Source organism: Pogoniulus pusillus, chromosome 5 (assembly GCF_015220805.1).
Source record: "Pogoniulus pusillus isolate bPogPus1 chromosome 5, bPogPus1.pri, whole genome shotgun sequence".
Taxonomy (NCBI): domain Eukaryota; kingdom Metazoa; phylum Chordata; class Aves; order Piciformes; family Lybiidae; genus Pogoniulus; species Pogoniulus pusillus.
In genome coordinates, this window is record NC_087268.1 from 954,435 (window position 1) to 972,502 (window position 18,068).

At 52.1% G+C, this 18,068-nt stretch overlaps 1 protein-coding gene across 1 annotated transcript; it reads right to left on the minus strand.

Annotated features, from left to right (window-relative positions):
- Window positions 1-1,742: 1,742 nt before the first annotated feature.
- LOC135175198 (cystatin-A-like) lies at window positions 1,743-16,910 on the minus strand. The gene is made up of 4 exons (XM_064142995.1): window positions 16,890-16,910; window positions 11,244-11,390; window positions 5,522-5,623; window positions 1,743-1,975 (listed from the first exon to the last, which is right to left on the minus strand). The coding sequence occupies exons 1-4, from the start codon at window positions 16,893-16,895 to the stop codon at window positions 1,847-1,849; spliced, it is 384 nt and encodes a 127-aa protein (XP_063999065.1). The 5' UTR covers window positions 16,896-16,910; the 3' UTR covers window positions 1,743-1,846.
- Between the last annotated feature and the right edge of the window lie 1,158 nt (window positions 16,911-18,068).

The following is an 18,068-nucleotide window of genomic DNA, read 5'->3' on the forward strand; positions in this document are numbered from 1 at the left end:
GCTTTCACAGGTCAAAAAGCTGAGCATTGGCTCCATGTACTGCTTTGTGAGAGGATGTCAGTGGTGATGACAGGAGGAGGGGAACCGGCGTTGTTTAGTCTGGAGAACGGGAGGCTGAGTGGAGCCCTTCTTGTTCACAGGCTCACAGGCTGTTAGGGATTGGAAGGGACCCAAGGAGAGCATCCAGTCCAACCCCCTGCCAGAGCAGGGCAATCCTATCTAACACAGAGCACACAGGAACACCTCCAGACAGGCCTGGAAAGGCTCCAGAGAAGGAGACCCCACAGCCTCTCTGGGCAGCCTGTGCCAGTGCTCTGGGACCCTTCCAGCAAAGAAGTTCCCCCTTGTGTTGAGGCAACACCTCCTGTGCTGCAGCTTACACCCATTGCTGCTTGTGCTATGCCAGGGAGCAGTGAGCAGAGCCTGTCCCCTCCTCCTGGCAGCCCTCAGGTACTGATAAACATTGATCAAATCTCCTCTCAGTCTTCTCTTCTCCAGACTAAGCAGCCCCAGGTCCCTCAGCCTCTCCTCATCAGCCATGCCCTCCAGTCCCTTCATCATCCTCCTAGCCCTCTGCTGGACTCTCTCCAGCAGATCCCTGTCCCTCTGAACCTGGGGAGCCAGAAACTGAACACAGTATTCCACTCTCTACAACTCACTGAAATGAGGTTGGAGTTGGGGTGGGGGGAGGAGGTGTGGTCAGTATCTTCCCTTTAGTAACAAGTGACAGGAGAGGAAATGGCCTCAAGTTGTACTTAGGAGAAGTTTATATTGGATAATAGAAGAAACTTCTTCACTGAAAGGGTTCTCAGACACTGGAACAGGCTCCACAGGGAGGTGGTTGAATCCCCCATTCCTGGAAGTGTCTAAAAGATGCAAGGCCATGGTGCTGAGGGGCATGGGTTGGCACCAGCCTTGGCAGATTTCAGTAACAGTTGGGCTCAATGATCTGAAAGGTCTTTTCTAACCAAAGTGGTTCTGTGCTTCTGTGAAACCCATTCAGGCATTTCCTGTCTTTTACCTGAGCCCCAGTGCACTGGCAGGTAATGCAAAGGCCCTCACCTGAGCAGCTGCTAAGAGGGAAGCATTTGTGTTGTGGCTTGGCCTTGCTCTATACCTTTGTCACCTACAAGCTCGTTTGAAGGCTGCTGTCATTACAGGTGGGTGATGCTACCAATAAAAGCAACCAGCCAAGGGGAATGAATTCCACTGCTGTCCAGTAAAAAGTCCTTCCACTGGTGTCCAGTAAAGTCCTCTAGGTTAGCACAGTGACTCCTTGCTCCAGGGGCTGAATGCTGGGATTCAGCTGTCTCAGCTGAGGTAGAGGCCTGTGTCCTCTTGCTCCTTCAAGCAGTCCTTTCCTGCCCCAAATTCAGCTCTCCTACAGCAGAGCTGCACTCAAGGGGGCAAATTTTGGCTTCTCTCTTCCCTTCTGCCAGAAATGATCTATTTATCCCTTCCTTCCCCCATCCATCCATCCATCCATCCATCCATCCATCCATCCATCCATCCATCCACCCATCCATCCATCTTCACCCAGTTTCTAAGGAGTGCATTTAAAGCCTCTACATGCTTTGTACATAGCCTGATGTGCCTGAAGTATCCTCAGGAGGCCTTGGCTTTGTCTTGGATGTGTAACTGCTTTGGAGAGAGGAGCTGAAAGGAGCGTGCTCTGTCTTACAGCCATATGCCCTAAGTGGCAGAGACAGCTTTAAAGAGTGTTTCAGAGCCTGCTCAAGCTTTAGGCAGGCAGGAGAGGCAGTTTTCAAACCATGCTTTATTGTGGTGTGTTTACTGACAGAGGCAGCACTGATGTACAAGTGAGGCAGCCATTCCTCCTCTTCTCTCAGAAGTAGGTCAGAGGATCATCTCTGGTTTTGCCAGTCTGAAAACCCTCAAGGCTGGGAGCTCGGTTCTCAGGAGAAATGCCCTCAAGCACCTTTAAGTGGACAAAACTGTCTTCAGAATCTTGGACCTAGAAGCCAAAACAGTGGGAAAGTGAGGATCATGGGTTCAAAGCAGGTCCAAACAAAACGATGCTCTTACGTGCTTGGAAGAATATCTTTGCTCAGGAGCTTAATTTTAGGCATTTCTTCATTTGTACTTCAGCTTTTAACCTGAGTCTGCATAGTAACTGATGTCAGAAACTGTCTACACCCACAGAAAAACTGTACTGACACTCTCAGACTCCAGGAAATGGAAATGAGTAGGATGATTGGGGTGTGGAAGCACCAGGACACACAGCAGGAGAGGTGTTGATGGTGTTCTTTGTTGGTCATCGAGGGCCCAGCACATCACCTTACATCTTCTTGAGACACTCATGGCAGGAGATCAGAGACAGTGACTAAATCTTAAATGACACAAGAGTAGGGCAAGATGCAAAGATAGAAGGAACAGAAAGATCCATTCAAAACTCATCTGCAGAATCATTCCAAAGTCATCAGCGCCTGAACTGACAGCATGACACAGCTTGGTGCTTCTGCAAGAGTGGCCAAAATAAACTCAATCACCAGAAAGTCCCTACAGAACCACTTTGGTTGGAAAAGACCTTTAAGATCACTGAGTCCCACCATTCTCTACTAAAACACATCCCTCAGCACCACATCTCCGAGTCTTTTAGACACCTCCAAGGATGGGGATTCAACCACCTTCCTGGGGAGCCTGGTCCAGTGTTTGAGAACCCTTTCAGCCAAGAACTTTCTTCTGATATCCAGCCTAAACCACATAAAGACTTACCCTGAAGCTGTACATTATTTCATGCACACAGAGCTAAGCTGTCTGTGAGGGATATAGCATGAAGGGGAAGTTTAATGCCTTGGGCTCTAAGGGTTTCACCATGCCTTCTGATGGCTGCTACACTGCGTTTGTCTTGCTCTGGATCACATCTCAGCTTTAAGGCTGCTGGTAAAACAATACTGATGTGTAAAATTCAGAGGTATGAAAGAGTGACTTATGTGACAGACCTTGTTCCAGTTGAGGCTAAAGTGACTAACAGCTTCCTGTCACTTGAAAGATAGGGAAAGAAGAGACAAATCATGCAATCAGAGAATAGCAGGGTGGAAGCGGCATCAGGGGCCACCTAGACCAAGCTTTGTTGGCAGAAGCAGGGGCTAGAGAAGGTGCTGCTGCACCCTGTCCAGCACTGGTATGAAATGGAGCTTCTCCAGGTTTGGTAACATGTCCATCTTCAGTTCTGAGTAGCTGGCTTGTGAGGCTTACAGCAGACAAGTACTTGACATTGTCTTGGTTAGCAATAGCATGGCAGTAAGGCAAGAACTGCAACTGGCCATGACTTCTGGCTTTACTGCAGCCTTCAGGGAAACTCTTCCTCTTTGTTACCCAATACCTTGTCCACGAAGCAAAAGCACAGCTCCCAGGAGCAAAGGAAGCATGAACAGCATTCACATAAGAGCCAGCAGTGTGCCCAGGCAGCCAAGAGAGCCAATGGCATCCTGGCCTGGATGAAGAACAGTGTGGCCAGTAAGACAAGGGAGGTTCTTCTGCCCCTGTACTCAGCACTGCTCAGGCCACCCCTTGAGTGCTGTGTCCAGTTCTGGGCTCCTCCATTGCAGAGAGATGTTGAGGTGCTGGAAGGTGTCCACAGGAGGGCGACAAAGCTGGGGCGGGGCCTGGAGCACAAACCCTATGAGGAGAGGCTGAGGGAGCTGGGGGGGTGCAGCCTGCAGCAGAGGAGGCTCAGGGCAGAGCTCATTGCTGTCTGCAGCTCCCTGCAGGGAGGCTGTAGCCAGGTGGGGTTGGGCTCTGCTGCCAGGCAGCCAGCAACAGAACAAGGGGGCACAGTCTCAAGCTGTGCCAGGGCAGGTCTAGGCTGGATGTTAGGAGGAAGTTGTTGGCAGAGAGAGTGATTGGCATTGGAATGGGCTGCCCAGGGAGGTGGTGGAGTGGCCGTGGCTGGAGGTGTTGAATCCAAGCTTGGCTGAGGCACTTAGTGCCATGGTCTGGTTGATTGGGCAGGGCTGGGTGCAAGGTTGGACTGGATGATCTCAGAGGTCTCTTCCAACCAGGCTGATTCTGTTCTGTTCTGTTCTATTCCATTCCATTCTAAGATTTTGACTAGCCATAGGTAGTCTCTCAGTACCATCCTGAGCATGAGGTGCCTGCACTGCATTTTTGTGGCATTAAACTAAATACACTCCAACCCTCCACCAGATCCTCAGCCTGACCTCAAATTCATTATCATAAACATAACTGAAGGGCACAGACACAATGGGAAAGCTACTCTGCCTTGAAGGGAAAAGGACACCAGAGTTAGGACTAAATAATCCGAGTGCCTAAGGCAATTGATAGTCTTGGCAAGATGATTGAGTTACCACTGATACCTGAAGCAGCACTGTGCATGCTTTTTATGTTTTACAGTACCACAGACTAGTGGGGGTTAGAAGGGACCTCTGAACATCATCTAATCCATGCCCTGACTGAAGCAGGTTCTCCTAGATCAGGCTGCACAGGAACACATCCAGCTGGGCTTTGAAAGTCTCCAGAGCAGGAGATGCCTGCTCCAGCACTCTCACTGGAAAGCTTTTCCTTATGTTTAAGTGTATCACAGAATATATCTGGTTGGAAGACCTGAGAGATCATCCAGTCCAATCTTTGACCCAGCGCTGAAGGGTCAGCACTGAATCATGTTCCTGAGTCCCAGATCCACCTGCTGCTTAAATGTCTCCAGGGGCAGTGACTCCACCACTGCCCTCGTCAGACCATCCCAATGGTTGATAACCCTTTCAGTGAAGAACTGTTTCCTAATAGCCAGCCTAAACCTGCCCTAGTGTAGCTTGTAACCATTTCCTCTAGTGCTGGTGCTGGCCACCAAGGAGAAGAGGCTGACCCCCTCCCCCCTCCAGCCTCCCTTCAGCTAACAGCAGAAGAACCTCCTGTGTTGTAGTTTGTGCCTGTTGCCCCTTGTTCTGCCACTGTGCACCACCAAAAAGAGATCCCCTCTCAGTCTACTCTTCTCCTGGCTGATAAGCCCCAGGCTTCTCAGCCATTCCCTGCAAGAGAGAAGCTCCAGTCCCTCATCACTTTTGTGGCCCTCCATTGGACTCTCTCCAGTAGTTTCCTTCTCCCTTGAACTGGGAGCCCAGAACGGGATGCAACCCTCCAGGTGTGGCCTCACTAGGGCAGAGCAGAGCAGGAGAACCTCGCTTGGCCTGCTCACCATGCTCTTAATTCATCCCAGAATACCACTGGCCTTGTTGGCTACAAAGGCACATTGCTGCCTCACTGGGACCTTGTTGTCCACCAGCACTTCCAGAGAGCTGGATGGAGTCAGCCACTCCTCCCAGTTCTCCAGCATCAGCAGACTTGCTGCGGCTGCACTTCCCCTCCTGTTCTACAGCAGTGCCACACGGGGATGTTCTAAGCATCTGGAGCAAATGCTTCACTCTCTCAGGCACATCAGATGGTTTTACAATACGTTTGCTTGTCTTTCCTGCAGTAAGCCACTGTGCAAGTCACCTACGTTGTTTAGCTACAAGTACCTCCTCCTAGAATAAATACAAACCTTAATGAAGTAGATGAACCCAGAAACCACCTGAGACTTATACACTATGGCTCTGAAGATGGCACATGCCTGGTTTTGCCTGCGTTCAAACTCTGGCTTCACCTGCAAAAAGAAAGGGGAAAAATGGTTGGAGGGTTCATATTTAGGCTTTTCTTTCACACTGATGAGGGCACAGAGTGTCTGCTCAGCAAGTTTGCTGCTGACACCAGGCTGGGAGGCTTGGCTGAGGCAGCTGCAGGCTGTGCTGCCATCCAGAGAGCCCTGGGCAGGCTTGAGCTGGGCACAGAGGAACCAGATGAGGTTCAACAAGGACAAGTGCAGAGTCCTGCACCTGGGGAGGAATAACAAACTGCAGCAGTCCAGGCTGGGAGGTGACTGCTGGAGAGCAGCCCTGTGCAGAGGGACCTGGGGGTGCTGGTGGCTAACAAGTTCCCCATGGTACAGCAATGTGCCCTTGTGGCCAGGAAGGCCAATGGGAGCCTGGGGTGTGTTAGCAGGAGTGTGTCCAGCAGATCAAGGGAGGTTCTCCTCCCACTCTGCCCTGCTGAGACCTCATCTTGAATACTGTGTTCAGTTTTGGGCTCCCCACTTTGAGAGACACAAGGATCTGCTGCAGAGGGTCCAGCAGAGGGCTAGGAGGATGATGAGGGGACTGGAGGGCATGGCTGATGAGGAGAGGCTGAGGGCCCTGGGGCTGCTTAGTCTGGAGAAGAGAAGACTGAGAGGGGATTTGATCAATGTTTATCAGTATCTGAGGGCTGCCAGGAGGGGGGGACAGGCTCTGCTCACTGCTCCCTGGCACAGCACAAGCAGCAATGGGTGTAAGCTGCAGCACAGGAGGTTCTGCCTCAACACAAGGGGGAACTTCTTTGCTGGAAGGGTCCCAGAGCACTGGCACAGGCTGCCCAGAGAGGCTGTGGGGTCTGCTTCTGTGGAGCCTTTCCAGGCCTGTCTGGATGTGTTCCTCTGTGATCTGAGCTAGATTGTGTGGTCCTGCTCTGGCAGGGGGTTGGACTCAGTGATCTCCTTGGTCTCTTCCAAGGCCTTGGCATCCTGTGAGCCTGTGATCTGCCACTCCAATTTCCATTCTTTCAAAACCCACATCTTTAATTAATTAAACCCAGAACACCACAAATAATTCCATTTACACCAACACCTCCATCCCCTTTTCCTAGCTTTTCCTCCAGCAGCATTCTGCAGCCTGCTGGAATTAGACACTTAGACCTTAATTCTTTTTCAAAGGAGCCTTCCATCTATCTGGGTCTCAGGGATCTTGGGATGCTCTGAAATGGCAGCTTTGGATACATACAAATTATTCCTCTGCTCCTAAGTGACAACTTTTGGATATTACCAACAAAAGAAAAAAAAAGAGCCAGTTCATTACAGTTTTCTGAGGTCTTCTGAACGCTGGCCACTAAGTCCCTCACTTGTTACTGACTGACAGAGCCTCCAGTAAAATCAGGCAGGCAGATAGCTCCTTCATCCTCAGGTGGAAAAACAGCTCAGTTTTAGGCAACTGCTGTAACACAGGAGACTCAAATCACATCAACTGCTCTTCTGCTTAGCAGACCACAAAATCCCACAGCATTGCATCGTTGCATTGTGGCCTGGATGATCTGGAGTTGTGCCCAGTGGGATAGAGTCTAGTTGGAGGCCTCTGATTAGAGAGGTCCCAGAGGGGTCAGTACTGGCACCAGTTCTGCTCAATACATTCATCAACGACCTGGATGAGGGCACAGAGTGCACTGCCAGCAAGTTTGCTGATGCCACCAAACTGGGAGGAGTGGCTGCCACACCAGAAGGCTGTGCTGCCATTCAGCCAGACTGGGACAGGCTGAGGGTTGGGCAGGAAGAAACTTAATGAAATCCAACAAGGGCAAGTGTAGAGCCTGGCACCTGGGAAAGAACAACCCTAAGGGAGCAGGATAGGTTGGGCACTGACCTGCTGCACATCTGGAGTACTGTGTCCAGTTCTGGGCCCCCCAGTTCAAGAGGGAGACAGAACTGCCTGAGAGAGTCCAGCAGAGAGCTGCAAAGATGATTAAGGGAATGGAGTGGAGTCTCCCTCTCTGGTGGCATTCAAGACCTGCCTGAACGTGTTCCTGTGTGATCTGGTGCAGGTGACCCTGCTCTGGCAGGGGGCTTGGACTGGATGAGCTTTGGAGGTCCCCTCCAGCCCCTGACAATCTGATTCTTTCCATAAAGCAGACAGCTCAGTGTGAGCAGTTCCTGAGGGATTCCACTGGCGTTCCCGATGGATGCAGAGCAGTAAATTACCTCCCCTCTGGAAACCTCTTATCACCCCCCCCCAGCGCATACTCCATCCCTCCCCCATGTGTACACACCCAGCTAGAACTGCTCAGTAAGGCCCTACGAGAGGCAGAAGGCTCAGAGGAGCTGGGCAAGGGTGATGAGCCTACGAAACTCCGAGAACAATGCAGGGTGTGGCTGGCCAAGCTTTTGCAAAGAAGGTGACCTTATCTCAACACAAGGGGGACCAGAGGGTGCTTCTTGGAGGCAAACATTTCTCACAGTGAGTGTACTAAGGAGAAAACCTCCCTGAGTCAGCCAGAGCAGCATGAGGAAACTCAACACAGGGCTCTGCCCAATGCAAACTGTCAGAACCAAAGAATGAGCAAATTCTTCTAGAGGACAGCAGGCTTGAGCCAGCTTCAACCCACTTCCTCCTCCCTGGTGGCTGAGGATGCCCAGCACCATGGCAGTCAGCACATGCCAGAGAGCAGCAATGGAGATCATCTTGCACTTGGGACTGAAGTGTGTATTGCAGTGGCTGCCTTTTGTTAAGAGGCACTTGTAGGACTCTGCCCCATCAGCAATCCCAGGCACCATCAAGTATGCTCACGTAAGTAAACTCAATAGTATAGAGTTGGGGCTGTGCAGGCTGGAGCAGAGGAGGCTCCCAGGTGACCTTCTTGTGGCCTGCCAGCATCTGCAGGGGGCTACAAAAAAGCTGGGGAGGGACTTTTGAGGCTGTGAGGGAGTGCCAGGAGTGGGGGGAATGGAGCAAAGCTGGAGGTGAGGAGAGTGAGAGTGGCTGTGAGGAGGAAGTTGTTGAGCAGGAGAGTGGTGAGAGGCTGGAGTGGGCTGCCCAGGGAGGTGTTTGAGGCCAGGCTGGCTGAGGCTGTGTGCAGCCTGCTCTAGGGTAGGGTGTCCCTGGGCATGGCAGGGGGCTGGCACTGGCTGCTCCTTGTGGTGCCTTCCAACCCTGCCTGATCCTATGATTCCATCACTACACTCTCCACATGGGGAGGCATGGGGAGCCGTGTGGAGGATCAGCAGAATCTGCTGAGAGATCTGGACTCTGGCCTGAGCACACACAGCCTGGTTTACAGGCATTTTGCAGTGGCCCTGACCCTGCACACACACTCCAGGTAACCTTAGTCTGGTTTCATCATTGCCTGCTCTTAGCCTGCAAGCGTGAAGGAGATGAGGAATGCCACTGGTGCAAACACAGTTCTCTGTGGCACAGCAAAAGAGGGAGCTGGGAGCCCAGCAGACACAGGAGTGAGCAACAGTGTAGGCCAACATGATCAGCTCCCCTGCTTCCTATTTCTGTTCCCTTCAAGGAAGGCCTAAGTTACACTCTGTGCAGTTGCCAAAAGTCCCCTCATCTTTCCAAAATGGGAGGTGGGGTGGGTGGGAATATGAGATGTGAGACATGAAAGGAGCTTTCCCATGCCATGCTGTTCCCCACCTGCTCCTCAGGAAGGAGGCACTACACACTCATTTTAAAAGCTGCTGCACTGCTGGACATCAGGAGATCTGCAGAGGTGCTGTTTACAGAGCTGCTTCCAGGAACAGGATAGCTGCCTGTAACCAACCACCATGGTGACTGGACTCACCCTGCCTTCCTTGTGTCAAGCTCACCTTGTCCAACTGGCTCACCAGCAGCCTCTGTGTCACAGCTGTGACTCTAGAAAATACCTGACACCAGCAGAGAAAATGCTATTTATTTATTCATAACCTTGTGCTCTGTCTCTTTGTGCTAGTTCATACTCACACACTTTGTTCTCTCCAGCCTCCAGTGAGGAATGACTGCTGTTAGGTATCTTCCCCTTCAAATACACCACCCTGAATTTCAAACAAGTGACCTCAGTGCTAGCATAGCACAGCTGGCCTGTGAACCACACATGAATGTTAACTGCAGGAAGCCAGAGCTACCCCTGGCTATGCACAAGGATGGCACAGAGAGGTGCTTTGTCTCAGGCTTGCCAGTATCCTGTCTGTGCAGAGTGCTGAGGAAATACTGACTGGCAAGTAAGGAGATTCCCATTTTCAATGCTGCCTTCTGGTCTAAACCAGGCTGGACTCACAGCCTATACAGAAGTTGGAAAAGTCCTTTAGTATCCTTGAGTCCAACCATTATCAAACTCTACAAAGTCTGGTGCTGAACCATAGAATCAACCAGGTTGGAAGAGAGCTCCAAGCTGAGCCAGCCCAACCTAGCATCCAGCCCTATCCAATCAACCAGACCATGGCACTGAGTGCCTCAGCCAGGCTTGGCTTCAGCACCTCCAGGGACGGCGACTCCACCACCTCCCTGGGCAGCCCATGTCCCTTAGCACCACATCTCTGCATCTTTAAGCCTCCTGCAGAGATGAGGATGCAGCCTTCGAGAATCTTTTCAGCAAAGAAGTATCTTCTCACATCCAACCTAAACCTTCCCTGGCACAACCAGAGCCCACTTGCCCTTATCCCATCCATCGTTACTAGAGAGAAGAGACTGACATCCACCTCACTACAGCCTCCTTTCAGGGAGCTGTAAAGAGCAAGGTGATCTCCCCTCAGCCTCCTTTTCTGCATGCTAAACAAGCTGAGTTCCCTCAGCTGCTCCTCACAAGACCTATTCTCCAGACCCTCCACCAGCTTTGTTGTCTTTCCCTGGACCTTTCCCAGCACCTCAATTTTCACAGGCTCACAGGACGTCAGGGGTTGGAAGGGACCCAAGGAGATCATCCAGTCCAACCCCCTGCCAGAGCAGGACAATCCTATCTCACACAGAGCACAGAGGAACACATCCAGACAGGCCTGGAAAGGCTCCAGAGAAGGAGACCCCACAGCCTCTCTGGGCAGCCTGTGCCAGTGCTCTGGGACCCTTCCAGCAAAGAAGTTCCCCCTTGTGTTGAGGCAGCACCTCCTGTGCTGCAGCTTACACCCATTGCTGCTTGTCCTCTGCCAGGGAGCAGTGAGCAGAGCCTGTCCCCCACTCCTGGCCAGCCCTCAGGTACTTATAAACATTTACTGGATCCCCTCTCAGTCTTCTCTTTTCCAGACTAAAAAGTCCCAAGCCATGCCCTCCAGTCCCCTCATCATCCTCCTGGCCCTCTGCTGGACTCTCTCCAGCAGATCCCTGTCCCTCTTCAACTGGGGAGCCCAAAATGTTCTTCCTGTAGTGTTGGGCATGGTAGGACTTTTCCTGCTGTACAGCTGCTTGATCTTGCCCCACTGGAACATAAGCCATGGGTTCAGAAGGTATAAAGGGGAAGAGTACTGAGTTAAGCAAAGAGAGGGTCCAAGTGACCTCGGAGAGCATTGCAGCAGAGGAAGCTCTGTCAAACAGGAACCTGCGGTCTGGGTTAAGCATCCCAAACCAAAAGCCATCACTAAAGGTGTGCCCTTACCTGTGCTGAGTGCAGTGGGACACAGCTTCAGGAGTCAGCCCTTTGCACACAGCTTCACCTTCCTACAGATCACAACTCACCTGGTCAACGATATGCTGGATTTCTGGAGTGGCAGGCTTGGCCTCAGATAAGCCTCCAAGCATCATAGTGGCAGGTACCGTCTCTGGCACGAAGGGCAGGTAGGCAGAGGGAGGTTCAGCACAGCCTGAGTGGAGTCGCCAGGCAGCCTGTTATATAGAGAGCCATGTGTCATGCAGCCATGTGACCTGGAGCCTACCATCACTGGCTGCAGAGCAGAGGCACAGGAGAGGCCTGGGCACATGCACAGCGAGGCACTGCTAGCACTAACACCAACGGTCCAGAGCACCTCAGAATCTCCTCTGGATAGCCTCCACACCAGGGAGAACAGTGAAGAACAGTCTCCTGCCCCCCATATCTTGAGAGAGTTGGTTTAGGCTGAAACCAGAGCCTCTTGCCTCTCCACCCACATGCAGATGAGTAGTTTGCACACTCAGGAAATTGATCAAAGTCGCACCCAGTATTTCCAGTATTGCCCAACACAACTCCCGATCAGGACAAAACTTGCACCAATTTGGTTGGTGAAGGTCTTGCTCAACGTTGAAACTGCCTTTTCTCAATATCCTTCTAAGTGGGAAACTGAGCAGACTGCAGGTGGCTTTCAGGGGCTCTTTCTGGTGTTAAACAGCAGAAGCACAAGGGCAGCAGAAAATTTAAATCCTAGGTTGAGGTGAGTGCTGCAAGTAGAAGTTCTTTCTGCTCCTTACCCAGGAATCCTAGAGCTGGCTGCAGGCAATGGTAATGTCTCCTGTTGTACCACCTACAGTTTTATGGCAACTCCAGAGTCAACTTCCTGGAAGTCACAATCCCCCTCCCCACAGCAGCTGTGTGTGGCTCAAGAGCTGCTCTCAGGCCAGGGCACCTGTATTTCACAGGCTGATGCAAGACTTCCCATGCAGAATGTATAGCCAGAAGTGTTTCTTCTGCAGGTACAGGCACAGCCATAGCCATATCCATGGCTGTATACAGAATCATACAATCAGGCAGGGTTGGAAGGCACCACAAGGAGCAGCCAGTGCCAGCCCCCTGCCATGCCCAGGGACACCCTACCCTAGAGCAGGCTGCACACAGCCTCAGCCAGCCTGGCCTCAAACACCTCCAGCCATGGGGCCTCAACCACCTCCCTGGGCAGCCCACTCCAGCCTCTCACCACTCTCCTGCTCAACAACTTCCTCCTCACATGCAGTCTAAACCTACCCATCTCCATATGAAGTGACAAAGCTTAAAGCACATGGGAACAGCAGTTGCCAGGGAACAGCTGGCAACTGTCAGCAGCCTGATCTAATAAGGGAGAGTGAACATGTGTGGATGGTGAACAGGCTGTGGATGGACTCTACCTGGACTGCAGCAAAGCCTTTGGCACCATCTGCCACAACAAGCTCCTGGCACAGCTGGCAGCTCCTGCCATGGAAAGATTCACTCTGATACGGGTCAAGAACTGGCTGCAGGGCAGGGCCCAGAGAGTGGTGGTGAATGGTGCCACAGCCAGTTGGCAGCTGTCACCAGTGGTGTGTCCCAGGCGTCAGTGCTGGGCACAGTCCTGTTCAGTATCTTTACTGATAATCTGGAGCAGGGGATTGAGTCCAGCATCAGTAGGTTTGCAGATGACACCAATCTAGGAGCAGCTGTGGAGCTGTTGGAGGGTAGGAGAGCCCTGCAGAGGGACCTGGCCAGGCTGGATGGGTGGGCAGAGGACAGTGGGGTGAGATTGAACAAGGCCAAGTGCAGGGTTCTGCACTTTGGCCACAACAGCCTGAAGCAGGCTGGGGACAGAGTGGCTGAGAGCAGCCAGGCAGAGAGGGACCTGGGGGTGCTAGTAGAGAGTAGCTGAAGCTGAGGCAGCAGTGCCCAGGAGGGCAGCAGAGCCAATGGCATCCTGGGCTGGCTCAGGAGCAGTGTGGCCAGCAGGACAAGGGAGGTTCTTCTGCCCCTGTGCTCAGCACTGCTCAGGCCACCCCTTGAGTGCTGTGCCCAGTTCTGGGCTCCTCCATTGCAGAGAGATGTTGCAGTACTGGAAGGTGTCCAGAGAAGGGAAACTAAGCTGGTGAGGGGCCTGGAGCAGAGCCCTGTGAGGAGAGGCTGAGGGAGCTGGGGGTGTGCAGCCTGCAGCAGAGGAGGCTCAGAGCAGAGCTCATTGCTGCCTGCAGCAGCCTGAAGGGAGGCTGTAGCCAGGTGGGGTTGGGCTCTGCTGCCAGGCACCCAGCAACAGAACAAGGGGACACAGTCTCAAGCTGTGCCAGGGGAGGTCTAGGCTGGATGTTAGGAGGAAGTTGCTGGCAGAGAGAGTGATTGGCATTGGAATGGACTGCCCAGGGAGGTGGTGGAGTTGCCATCCCTGGAGATGTTCAGGCAAAGCCTGGATGAACTTGGAGGTCTCTTCCAACCTGCCCGATTCTGTGATTTCCAGATCAGAGGGGAACTGCTCCCTTTTGGTATTCTGCCATCCTCCTCTCCAGCAAGTGGCACGAATGCTGTTGCAGAGCTAAGAGCAGAGGAGCTGGAACATGCCAGGCAACGTTCAGTGCCTGGGGGCAGACACCAGGGTGGGGTGGGTGGAAGGGGAGCAGGTGCTGCACACGGTGGGCATTTCTGCTGGGATCAGCACTAGGGCGGTTCCGGGAAACCAGCCTGTTCATGGCTACAGCAATGCAGCCCAGGCTTGCTGGTGTCCCAACCAGCCTCCTGATCCCTCTCATCGATGAGTGCTGCAAGAGTGTGTAAAAAAAGAACTTCATGTCTAACTTCCAGGCCTGTGCTTGGGGCAAAGGATGCGAGAGTGAGAACCTGGTGCTCTAAGGGCCCTAAACTCAACAGCCAGGGTAACAGCACGTTCCCAGTAAAGCTGTGGCAGAAATTCCCAGGCCTGAGCAGCAGTGCTATGGGGGCAAACAAAATGCATCTGAGGAAAAACAGTTGTCCTGAGATACCCTTGTTCTAAACAAAATGCTGCCAGTTCTTGGCATCAAAGGGAAAAGGCTATGTTCAAACTGCACGTCTGCCACCCTTCCCAAACCAGGCGCTGCAGGTGAGGAGTTCATCACATCTCAGTTCCCGGAGTGAAGGACAATGGAACCTGATGACCTCAAAATCTTTTGCACAAGATCCTGACTCAAGTGCTTATCATCTTCTATCAGGTGATTCAAGGGCAGCTAAGCTCACTGCAAGAGACAGCTCACATTAATGAGGCCAGAAGCCGCAGAATCCATCCAATGACATGCAGCACCAATGCTAAACCAGGATATTTGCTAAACTTCTCCACTCACCAAGCTAACTCCCGTGGAATGTGCTAACCTAGCAGCAGTAGCTTCCCATCCAACCTGGCCTTGAATAGGAGAGCCCTGCAGAGGGACCTGGCCAGGCTGGATGGGTGGGCAGAGGCCAAGGGGATGAGACTGAACAAGGCCAAGTGCAGGGTTCTGCACTTCGGCCACAACGACCCCAAGCAGCACTAGAGGCTGGGGCCAGAGTGGCTGAGAGCAGCCAGGCAGAAAGGGAGCTGGGGGTGCTGGGAGAGAGGAGCTGAACAGGAGGCAGCAGTGCCCAGGAGGGCAGCAGAGCCAATGACATCCTAGCCTGGCTCAGGAGCAGTGTGGGCAGCAGGACAAGGGAGGTTCTTGTGCCCCTGTGCTCAGGCCACACCTTGAGTGCTGTGTCCAGTTCTGGGCTCCTTCATTCAAGAGAGATGTTCAGGTACTGGAAGGTGTCCAGAGAAGGGCAAGGAAGCTGCTTGGAGCAGAGCCCTGTTGAGGAGAGGCTGAGGGAGCTGGGGGTGTGCAGCCTGCAGAAGAGGAGGCTCAGGGCAGAGCTCATTGGTATCTGCAGCTCCCTGAAGGGAGGCTGTAGCCAGGTGGGGTTGGGCTCTTCTGCCAGGCACCCAGCAACAGAACAAGGGGGTGCAGTCTCAAGCTGTGCCAGGGCAGGTCTAGGCTGGATGTTAGGAGGAAGTTGTTGGCAGAGAGAGTGATTGGCATTGGAATGGGCTGCCCAGGGAGGTGGTGGAGTTGCTGTCCCTGGAGGTGTTGAAGCCAAGCCTGGCTGGGGCACTTAGTGCCATGGTCTGGTTGATTGGGCAGGGCTGGGTGCTAGGTTGGACTGGATGATCTCAGAGGTCTCTTCCAACCAGGCTGATTCTATGATACCCCAAGGAGGGAGCATTCATGAACCCCCCTGACAACCTGTTCCAGTGTCTCACACCCTCACTGTAAAGAATCACTTCCTAATATCTACTCTAGTAACTGACACTGGACACCATTCCAGACCATGCTTTGCCACCTGCACAGAGGCCAACTCCTCTTCACCTCACTGCTGCTGGTAACTTGGAGAACAGCACTAGCAGTCTTCAGTTTCAAACCTGAGTAGTATCTTCCACTATGCCCTACTCCAACAAGGAAGAAACAGATCTTTCCAAGCTTGCAGACCACTACTTTCTGGCCCTGTATAAAAGTAATTTCAAGAAGGAGAAGCTGTAGTCAAGAAAAACAGCAATACAGTAACAAGAAAAGGAGCAAAAGCCAGCAGAGAAAGAAGCCCCAGAGTTAAGTGTTTTTGAGTATGTTAAAGCAGAAATGAAGCCACCTCTGTAACCACGATTGTGAAAGCTAAGGCAGTCGGTCAGTCCCCTGGCTTTGCAGTGAGAGCACTCAGCTGTAGTTGTGACTGGATGAACTGGCACAAGGTCAGCACCATTTTATGAGCTGCTGAAGGAACACCGCCCTGTATCTACCAACTGAAGATCTACTTTTCATCACCACAGGAACAACAGCAGTGTGCAAAAAAAGTTTCCTCTCCTGCTACCCACTTTGATTTTAGAAGACTTCTGACCCTGTACATCAACTTGGATTAAGAGAAATCTGAAGTCTTATCCTTAAAAAAACTCATGAAGAGATTCACAGATGGCATTGAGTTGGGAGGGACCCTCAAAAGTCACCTTGAACAACCCTGCCCTGCAGTGCACAGGGACACTTCCAAGTAGATCAGGCTGCCCAGGGCCATGTCAAGTCTGATCTTGAATGTCTCCAGGGACAGGGCCTCAAACACATGCCTGGGCAACCTGTTCCAGTATTTCACCACTCTCGTTGTAAAGAGCTACGCCCAACCTGAGCCTATCCTACTCCAGTGTAAAACCACAGCCCCTCACCCTGCCACTACAAACCCTTCTCAGTAGTCCTTCACCAGCCTTCCTGTATAGCCCCTTCAGACTCTGTAGTGTAGCTACAAGGTCTCCCTAGTGCCATCTCTTCTCCAGACTCAACAGTCCCAATTCTTTCAGCCATTTCTGTAGAGCTGCTCCAGCCCAGATCATCTGTGTGGCCCTCCTCTGGACTCGCACGAGTAGGTTCATGTCTCTCTTGGCTTGGGGCTCTCAGAGCTGTACACATGCTCCAAGTGAAGTCTCACCAAGCAGACAGAGCACAGCGGCAGAATCGCCCCTTTCAGTCTGCTGGCCACACCTCTGTCATCAGTCTTGAGTGCCTATACACTGCCAAAGTCAACACCACAGGGTACCAGGCACCACGCAGCTCTTTCTATTTCACCAATCATGAGTTTCACGTTGGCAAGTCCTTTACCAAACCAAGCCCCTCAGCACAACATCTCATCACTGTGAATCACTATGCTTGGAAAGGACCACCAGCATCAGCCAGTCCAACCTGCATCCCAGCATCCTTCAGCACCAGACCATAGCCTCACGCACCACATCCACTCTCCTCTTAAACACCTCCAGGCATGGTGACTCCACCACCTCCCTGGGCAGCCTGTGCCAGTGCCTGACCACCCACTGAGGAAAGAACTTCCTCCCAACAGCCAACCTAAACTGCTGGGAGAGCAAGAGGGGTAACATTAGGACACAGAGAAGGATGTGAGATAAGGAATTTCAGGGAAGACAACTGTGAAAAGTTGGCAGAGAAGCTGCAAAGTTAGCTGTGCGAGGGAACTACGGGGGGCTGGCCAGTCAGATTTGCTCCTAGGGCATGTGGTCAGCCCATACTCTGTTGTGCAATCTATCAGAATTATACACCTTGTATTAGCTCTCTGTAGAAGCATTTCTTTTAGCTGCCATAAGGGCTCGACTTACACATCACATTGGTGTCTCAGCACCATTCTGGTCCCTGCACGACCTAGGAAATCCTGGCACTAAACCTCTCTTCACGTAGCTTGAGGCCACTTCCTCTTGTCCTATCATTAGTAACTGAGGAGAAGAGACCAGCTCCAGCCTCACCACAACCTCCTTTTAGGTAGTTGTAGAGGGCAATAAGATCCCCTCTCAGCCTCCTCTTCTCCAGACTAAACACCCCCAGCTCCCTCAGCCGCTCCTCATAGGTCATGTCTGCCAGACCTCTCCCCAGCCCTTCTCTGCACCCACTCCAGTACCTCAATGCCCCTCCTATACTGTGCTGATTAAAACTGGACACAGTGCAAGTAATTAAAGAGTAGCAAAGCCATTTTGTCCTTCCCAGTGGCCCAAAGCATGACATGCAATTCCAGTTACTCACCTTCACGTTCCACTAAGTTCAACAGCAAGAGTCAAACAGCCTCTGATCCGTGTGATTTGCCATCTACTGTAAAGAGATATCCCCCTGTGCTAAGAGAAAACTAAATAAATCAACTTCTTAATGCAACCAATTCCCTGTGTAAACCCAAAGAACAGATGTTTGGGATTCAGAAGTCTTCAGAAGGTTTCCCTATACAGGTTTGCATATATATTCAAATACAAACCAGTGCTGTGTTGGGGTTGGAAGGGTTTTTCCCACAGTTTTTTTCCCATAAGAAACGCAAAGCTGGGCTGCTGCTGCAACAAAAGCCAACCCAAACCCAACCTGCATACGTGT